Source organism: Euphorbia lathyris, chromosome 6 (genome assembly GCF_963576675.1).
Source record: "Euphorbia lathyris chromosome 6, ddEupLath1.1, whole genome shotgun sequence".
NCBI lineage: Eukaryota > Viridiplantae > Streptophyta > Magnoliopsida > Malpighiales > Euphorbiaceae > Euphorbia > Euphorbia lathyris.
The window spans coordinates 67,046,570-67,055,567 of NC_088915.1; the positions used below are offsets into that span (position 1 = coordinate 67,046,570).

General features: G+C 38.4%; 2 protein-coding genes across 2 annotated transcripts; one reads left to right on the forward strand and one right to left on the reverse strand.

The window, feature by feature from the left end:
• Positions 1–2,904, forward strand: LOC136233429 (pentatricopeptide repeat-containing protein At5g04780, mitochondrial-like). The gene has a single exon (XM_066023084.1). It carries the CDS (start codon positions 5–7, stop codon positions 2,816–2,818), a length of 2,814 nt encoding a protein of 937 aa, XP_065879156.1. The 5' UTR covers positions 1–4; the 3' UTR covers positions 2,819–2,904.
• A 171-nt stretch (positions 2,905–3,075) lies between these two features.
• Positions 3,076–7,924, reverse strand: LOC136233430 (MACPF domain-containing protein NSL1). Its single transcript, XM_066023085.1, has 7 exons — positions 7,480–7,924; positions 7,137–7,375; positions 5,056–5,242; positions 4,554–4,637; positions 4,274–4,457; positions 3,991–4,157; positions 3,076–3,893 (listed from the first exon to the last, which is right to left on the reverse strand). Exons 1-7 carry the CDS (start codon positions 7,741–7,743, stop codon positions 3,198–3,200), a joined length of 1,821 nt encoding a protein of 606 aa, XP_065879157.1. The 5' UTR covers positions 7,744–7,924; the 3' UTR covers positions 3,076–3,197.
• Positions 7,925–8,998: the final 1,074 nt, after the last annotated feature.

Genomic DNA, 8,998 nt, shown 5'->3' on the forward strand with positions numbered 1-8,998 from the left:
TAATATGATCAAATGGACGATGAACCTCTGTTATGTACACTCCTTCAATCACCAACGGCATTACCTACTTTTTAAATCCCAATTCCTACACTGTTCTAAATCTATTATATTTACCCACCACTCAAAAATCATTGCTTTCTCTACCGCAGCACAAAGCTGCCATTTTTATTCTCTACCCACCTCAATATCCTACTCTAAATTACTCTCTCAATTCACTGCTTCAAAATCTTTAACTCCGGGCAAAGTTATCCATGCCCATCTTATCAGATTTGGTTTATCCCAAGACCCTAAAATAAGAAACCTTTTAATCAATTTTTACTCCAAATGCCAGTTTTTCAAGTATGCACGGAAACTGGTTGATGAAAGTACTGAACCAGATTTGGTTTCTTGGTCTGCTTTGATTTCTGGGTATTCACAAAATGGGTTTGGTAAAGAAGCAATCTTGGCCTTCCAACAGATGCGGTTTTTGGGGGTTATGTGCAATGAATTTACCTTTCCAAGTGTACTTAAGGCGTGTACGGTCACCAGGGATTTATCCCTAGGGAAGCAGGTCCACGGGTCTGTGGTGGTTACAGGCTTTGAAAATGACGAGTTTGTTGCAAATAGCTTAGTTGGTTTGTATGCAAAATGTGGGGATTTTAGGGATTCTAGTCGGCTTTTTGATGCAATTCCTGTACGGAGTGTTGTGTCTTGGAATGCATTGTTATCTTGTTATGTGCAGAGTGATTTGTGTGCAGAAGCAATTGGTTTGTTTGAGGATATGATTTTGAGTGGAATAAGACCTAATGAGTTTAGTTTATCTTGTATGATAAATGCTTGCACTGGCTTAGAAGATATTGGTCAAGGAAAGAAGATTCATGGGTACTTAATAAAGCTTGGATTTGAATTCGATTTATACTCCGCGAATGCTCTTGTTGACATGTATGGAAAAGTGGGATCTCTTGAAGAGGCTATCCGTGTTTTCGAAGGAATCACGAAACCTGATATTGTTTCGTGGAATGCTGTTATTGCTAGCTGTGTTCTCCGTGAACATCATACCTTAGCCGTAGAGTTGTTTGGGAAAATGAATGGATCCGAAATACGCCCCAATATGTTTACCATGTCAAGTGCTCTTAAAGCTTGTGCTGCAATGTGCCTTCAGGATTTGGGGAGACAGTTGCACACCAGCTTAATAAAGATGGATTTGGGAAAAGATACTTTTCTCGGTGTTGGACTCGTAGATATGTATTCCAAGTGCAACTTAATGACTGATGCTGTGTCGGTTTTTAAGTTGATGCCGGAGAAGGACTTGATTACATGGAATGCTGTGATCACTGGATATTCGCAAAATGGGGAAGATAGAGAAGCTGCCTTGGTTTTTCCTTTGATGCACAAGGAGGGAGTAGGAATCAACCAGACAACGCTGTCGACAGTTCTTAAGTCTGCAGCTAGCTTGGTGGCTGATCATTTTTGCAGGCAAATTCACGCGCTTTCTGTAAAATCAGGATTTGAATTCGACAACTATGTGGCGAACAGTCTTATAGATACCTATGGAAAATGTGGTCACGTGCAAGACGCGGCCAGAGTGTTCAAAGAAAGTCCAATTGTAGATTTGGTGGCTTTCACATCCATGATAACAGGTTATTCCCAAGATGGACAAGGTGAAGAAGCTTTAAAGCTTTATCTTCAAATGCAAGATAAGGGAATCAAGCCGGATTCTTTTCTCTGCAGTTCTCTTCTGAATGCGTGTGCGAATTTGTCAGCATATGAACAAGGGAAACAAATACATGTTCACATCTTGAAGTTCGGATTCATGGCAGATGTGTTCGCAGGGAATTCCCTTGTTAACATGTATGCAAAATGTGGAAGTATCGATGATGCAGACCGCGCTTTCTCTGAAATACCTGAGAGAGGAATAGTATCATGGTCTGCAATGATAGGTGGACTTGCTCAACATGGGCACGGGAAGGAAGCTCTCGAATTATTCGAAAAGATGCGAACCAATGGTGTTCCTCCTAATCATATAACTCTAGTTAGTGTACTTTGCGCGTGTAATCATGCAGGTTTGGTTTCTGAAGCCGAACGCTATTTCAAATCAATGGAAAACTTATTCGGTATCAGACCACTACAAGAGCACTACGCTTGCATGATTGATCTTCTTGGCCGAGCTGGAAAACTAGATGATGCTATGAAACTTGTAAATACAATGCCATTTCAAGCTGATCCTCATGCTTGGGGTGCACTTCTCGGTGCTGCTCGAATCCATAAGAACATTGAGCTCGGAGAAAAAGCTGCTCAGATGCTCTTCTCACTAGAACCTGTAAATTCAGGCACTCATGTTCTTCTTGCAAACATTTACGCATCGACCGGAATGTGGGATGATGTGGCAAAGGTGAGAAGATTCATGAAAAACAACAGATTGAAGAAGGAGCCTGGAATAAGTTGGATAGAAGTAAAAGACAAGGTACATACATTCATAGTAGGAGACAAAAGCCATAGTAGAAGTAATGAAATTTATACAAAACTTGATGAATTAAAACATCTGTTAAATAAAGCTGGGTATGTTCCAATGGTGGAGATTGATCTTCATGATGTTGAACGAAGCGAAAAAGAGCAGCTTCTGCTCTATCACAGCGAAAAACTTGCAGTTGCTTTCGGATTGATAGCTACACCGCCTGGAGCTCCTATTAGAGTGAAAAAGAATCTCAGAGTTTGTTTGGATTGCCATACTGCTCTCAAATACATTTGTAAAATTGTCTCAAGGGAGATCATTGTGAGAGACATCAACAGATTCCATCATTTCAAAGATGGTTCATGTTCTTGCGGTGATTATTGGTAATGTTCAAGGATTATAACTTCCATTCTTTCATTGTATCTAACTTTGTATTACAGATTGAAATTTTGTGCAAGTTGAAGGACCATCTATGTATTTTACCCCTGACATTTCTTTAGGGAAGAATATATATATATCTTTCAATATAAGAAATGGTAAAATTTTGTCCTCAACGTTTTCAACGAAGCAATTCGAGTCCATATATCAGTTCTTAAAAAAATGTTAGGAGCAAATTTATCCTTTCAGAAAATAGCAAGCACATATGTAAGGAACTTTTTTGTTTCATTTGTTTGAAAAAAAGCTAAATCTGAGCCAATAATGTACACAAGGTATCATATACAACAGAATAAAGCATTTGTATATAATTTCTATCTACCCGGTTTACTCACATTAACATCAACGACTCCTCGGACATTATAGCTAATAATGAATATTTCACTTTAATTGAGATTCTACCGCCTTCTAAACAGAGCTTGGCTCCGGTAACCACCCAATATCCGGGTGGATCTTCAGGACCCCTCACCATTTCCTTTGTGTCGACAAAGCTTGACATTTTTGGCGCCTTTGTCGGCAAAGGCGGCCCTCCAGGATAAACTGCAGAGTTCAAATCCACTTTCTCTAACTTCTCCGGTTGATTCAAAGCAGTGCTGAATCTCGTACTAATCAGCATTGAGAAGACCCCTGACTTCCGCGACATGGTTGAAGGCCCGTCCCACTCTGACCTGCGTATTCTTGCTGATGACACCATTGAGAACCCGAGCCTCAAGAATAGAACTTTCTTCATCCCAATAACCTTAACCTCAAACCAGGCTCTTGTCACAATAGAAGCAGGATCATCAATGTGTGCTCCACTGTACTGCACTGGAGCAGTGCACACGTGCGAAAATATGCTCCAATTAACAGGTTCTAAGTAGCCTCGTTCCACAGGTTCGTCAACCGCCTCTTCATAACTCTGATCATCTGAAAGTTGAACAATACTGGGAAGACTTGAGAGATGCTGGAGATGGATAGCCAAATGGTCGCTTCTCTTACCTTCCAAGTATAGGCGAATTCCTGTCACTGGCCTATTTCCAGTATCAACCTGCAATAGATCGATATGCCAGAAACACGCTAAGTTAAACATCGATTTAGTTCTTACAAACCAGTCACATTTCTACGAGCTATAGCACATGAATCACCTTCATAGTGTTGACGTAAAGCTTGGGGCCCATAAAGCTAAACCGAAGAGATGGAGAAGCTTGCTTTCTGCGCTTAAGAGTAAGAGGCAGATCACCATATACTGGAGCCCATTGCCGAGGTATCTGAAACTCTAGAAACTGTTGTAGTTCCTCTATGGGTGGTTTGTCTGCAAATTCATTACATGTTAAACACGGCACCAAGGATCAAGGACAAGGATTACACAATGGTTGGACAACGATATCACAGAGAGACTAAAAAGAAAGTAGAGAAGTATGTACGCACATCGAAGGTAAAGATTCACCGCATGGCTTAAAAACCCGTTGCCTCGCACACCACTCAAGAGAGAAGTTATAGGCACAAAGGACATTGAAATGACGTTTGGTGACTGAGATACAGTTGAGAGCCACTGATTATGACTTTGACCAATATCAACACCTCCTCTTCGGATTGAAATGCTCAGTATATCCTGCAAAGAAGACCGAAAAAATATCAGTTCAAATCTCGGTATGTTTATAGCAGATTGTACCCATCCAATTCTTGAAATAGGTACCGAGCAGCCCACCTCATTCTTTATGGGAGTAATGATAGGTGGCCTAATTGAAATCGTTAATCCTCGATGAAGATCCCATGACACGGCTTGTTCGTCCTGAAACGATAAGTAGGAAAAATATGAGTATAAAAAGCATTGCTCCAAACTACACCCCCCATATGAAGAAAAGCTCATGAATAGGTTTGTGTAGATTCCACAAATTATCTCAGAAAAATCATAGATTGCAATCAACTGAACGCCTTTTAACAACCGCAAAAGTTACTTTCTGATATAAGAGTTAGAAGAAGATGGATAGATGAAGGGATGAAATCCAAAAAGTCTAAGACAGTGGCTCTGTCCGGTAGACTCGTATCTATACAATTTCTGATAATTTTTTGTTGCCAGCAAATTTTTCTCAGGTTCAGTCATTCGCCGCATCTTCCATCTCCATCATAATTGATCTTTGTCATATGTAATGCATCTTATTCTCACTAAAACAATAAGAATCTGAATTATCCTGATTTAAATTATATACCTGAGATCTCCGTGAAAGTTCAGAGGCATTTCTCTCTTCCGAGAACCTGTCATCAGCTACCTGCTTTAACAATTTCTGAACTTCATGAGGTTGAGCATTTGAATTTTGTAACTGCTTGATGTGTGTTACATCTTTACCTCCCATCTTTACTCCAACAACAATATGAGTACCATATTTCTCTATGAACCTGGAAAAATCACATCATATTTCACAAACTTTGAAGGGTAACTGACATGGTACCGGGATATAGAGACATAGACACACCAGAGTGTAAGGGGGACAATTTTTGTAATCATGTACTATGTAAGGAGGCAAGTATTGAATTAGACATTGTAATGGTTATTCCTCCCAGGTCTCAGCTCGGTATAAGGACTACTATAGAGGGGTGTGACTCAATGTCGGGACTTGTCACACCCCCCTATAGTAGTCTTTATTCCGACTTGAGACCTGGGAGGAATAACCATTACAATTCTCATTCAACACTCGCCCCCTTACATAGTATATGATTACAAAAATTGTCCCCCTTACACAGAGTAGGTTCCAAAGATTTTGCCTTGCTTGCTGGTGGTGGTGACACATATATAAAAAAGAGTGGCACGGTGCACTACGCGTCCCCGCTAAGCGAGGGTCCGGAGAGGGGTCCCGCCACAAGGGTGTATTGGGGGCAAGCCTTCCCCTGCCAATTTTTTGGCAAGAGGCCGCGCCTAAGACTCGAATCGGTCACACAAAAGGACATCATAAATGCAATCAAGCTTCATCCATTTCAGGTAACAATGAGCTCACACAAACTTTTCCAACATTAAACTTCTTACAATTTCCTATATTCATGCATCTGATTTTTTAGGCTTATTGGGTCTTTTTTTTTTAAGGAATATCAGTAGCTGCAAAGAGCTAACATGATTTCTAGAACACAAGTTAATAAGGTACCAAAATGCATGTTACTTTCATAAGATTAACAATAGCTCATAATAAGGTATTAAAATGCATGTCAGTTTCATAAAACCAACAATACAATCTCTACAAGTTTCACTTTTCCTTTATCGAAAGGCTATGTTGCATGGAAACGGAAACTAAAACAGAACATAGCCAGGAAACAGAACAAAACTGACATAGTTGTTAAAGGCGCAAGGTGCACTAAGGTGCTAAGAGGTCCTGGAGCCTACGTGCACCTGAGGAACACGAGGCGCGGAAAAGAAAATATATATACTCTTTTACTAGTTAAACATAAACCAAAAAAACACACTTATGACCACAAACAAAACAAAACCAAGTAAAAACATAATACTAGATCATAAATATCTCAAAAACACCAAGTTAAGTTTATATTCATAGAGACATTAACATTTACTTAACGTCTTAAACTAAGTACCTAAGTAATGCTACTAAACTAATAACCATTCATTGTCACTTAGACATTCTTCTGTGTGTCTGTCGCAGTTCTATTTGAGTGGAGTGGTGGAGACTCTTCTTTACGTAATTGCTCTTAATCCATCTCTAGTTTTTCTATATTTAGTCATGTCTTTTGATATTCTTATTTAGATCAAGAGTTAAGATTAATGTTATTTAAATTAGATTAGTGATTGAAACTAGTCAAACATTTGTTTTATACAAAACAGTAAAAAACAAAAACCCTAGTGAAAACACAGAGGCGCGCCTTAATTCAGGCAAGGCGCACAAGACTAGAGCCTTTTAAAGTCAAGGCTAACTACCTTGAGCCTTGAGTGAGGTGCGCCTTTAACAACTATGGAAACTGAAACTGAAATATGTACACCATATGTGGAATGGAAATATACACGAAATGCAGAAACGCTAACGAAGAGGAGTTTCCATACAACATAGTCATGTCGTGTGGAACAATTAGGAACAACAATCTGACAAAACTTACTTGATATTTGAGTAGTATTGAACAAGACTTTTTCACTAACTAAACATCTATTCTTATGGGAAAGAAAAACTAAACTTTGCCCTTGTATTTAGCATAATTTATCACTTTGACCCTTGCACTTCAATAATAGCATCATTACAAGTTCATCTAATTGAAATTACATAAATTGATGAGGTTTGAGCATTGAAGAACTCACTCAGCAAGGGCAGTAGCATCCCAAGAAGTAGGAACTTCTTGTTTGATTTGATCAGACAAAGTCATATGCGATCTCTCCAATTCAATGTTATATAAACTTATGAACCAACCATCATAAGCAAGACTTTTAACTGAAGATGCATCTTTCTGCCAGAATCCCCTGAAGTCGAACATAGCATTAAATAACCCCGAAGGTATTTTACCTGATAACGAAACATCCTGATTGAACTTCTCCGACATCTAAACACAGTTTTTTAAAGGGGGAAATTCAAATAAGTCCCAACAAAATAACATAAAATTAGTAAAATAAAAAATCAGAATATGAACCAAAACCCCCAATTTACCTGATTAAAAGATAGAACATCGGAGCGGAACCTAGTTCGCTCCCCCTTATCACACTTGATTCCACTGCAAACATCACGAACAACAATCCCACCGGGAAACACAAGGTCTCGGGTTAGATTCGAATCAAGCTCGACGAGTCTAGAACCGGAAGGACCCGGCTTACATGAAGACAATCTGATATCATTTGATAAATCGTAACCAAACCCAATAACTGAAACGGCTTTCTCCGCCGCCGATTGGGGGTCGAGACGATTAATTGCCATATTGGAGTTGAAATCAAATCAGTATAGAGCAGAGATTTTTAGCGGCAAGTGAGATAGCAGACCTGTTAAATACTCTTTAGACGACGGTGGTGGAGATGTCAACAAATGGAAAGGGAGACCCATTGAAGTGGTCTTTGGTTTAAAGGAGAGATAGGGAAGTTGAGGATTCAATTCAATTTCACGAGTTGGGTTTTTCTGCATTATTTTAATTTTAATGAGTTAAATTTTGAATCTTTGACTTTTCAGACAGTGTTTTGTTTTTGTTTTTAAATGGAGACGCTGTGAATAAAATGGCGGCTATCTTCTGGTTTTAAGTCACGTGGCGACGTATGGTGAACTCTACGTTCCTTACTTTGACCCCTTTTTGCCGCTATAAGGGTTTACCGGCTAAGAGCGGTGGCTTTGGTTTTGAATTTAATTATGGTTATATATCAAAATTGTCCCTGAAGTTATTGTTAAATCTCCAATTTTACCCGAAAATTTGGACATTCAATAAGGTATAAATTTACCAATATCGTTTTTGCAAATGCCTATAAAATAAATTGTGCACGTGATATTAATCTTTTACTTCGTACTAAAATACTTTAGTATATAACTTTTAATTTTCCATAAAATTTATGAGTGACTTTCCACGAAATTATACAATCAATAAAAATTATTACCAATCAACATATCAAATGGTCTTTTTAAACCTCCAAAAAGGACTGAACTCATATAAAAAAAAAATATATCTTTATATTTTTTTGGTTACACTAGAAGGCTAAAGAGCTAAAAAAAACTAACAAGAAGTCATCCGAGGTAAACTGGTACCATATATATCTTCGAATAAAATATTTTGGAGGTCTGCAGGAAGCTCAACACACTCGTGTAAATCCAACTGATATTTTCCTGCGAAATTCGTCATCCAGTCAGCTGCTCGATTACTTTCGCGAAAAGTATAGACAAAACGAAAATCACAGTTACAATGTTTAAACAATAAGCATTGGAATAAAATCCAAACATACAGATAATGTTGTCTTTTTCCTCTTCTATTTTTCACTCTCCATTTCTCTCTCTTCCTTATTCTCTCCGGATACAATTTAGTATTAGGAGAAATTGCTGATAACCCATCATCTTCTAAATGCAATTCAACATGCATTCCTTTGCAAATCTCTAACCTTTTCATTCTCTTTAATTGAAGGATCAATTAAACAAAAAATGAGTGCTTGTGTATGAAAATTCTAAAGAAAATACTTTAACTTTAATTTGTAGAATA

Excerpts from the sequence above, each read along its gene's own strand:
- LOC136233429 (XM_066023084.1), top strand. The coding sequence starts at position 5 with ATGATCAAATGGACGATGAACCTCTGTTATGTACACTCCTTCAATCAC.
- LOC136233430 (XM_066023085.1), bottom strand. The coding sequence starts at position 7,743 with ATGGCAATTAATCGTCTCGACCCCCAATCGGCGGCGGAGAAAGCCGTT. Across the intron at positions 4,458-4,553 it reads TTACTCCCATAAAGAATGAG|GATATACTGAGCATTTCAAT; the intron begins GTGGGCTGCTCG and ends TCTTCTTTGCAG. Across the intron at positions 4,158-4,273 it reads GGTGAATCTTTACCTTCGAT|ACAAACCACCCATAGAGGAA; the intron begins GTGCGTACATAC and ends ATGAATTTGCAG.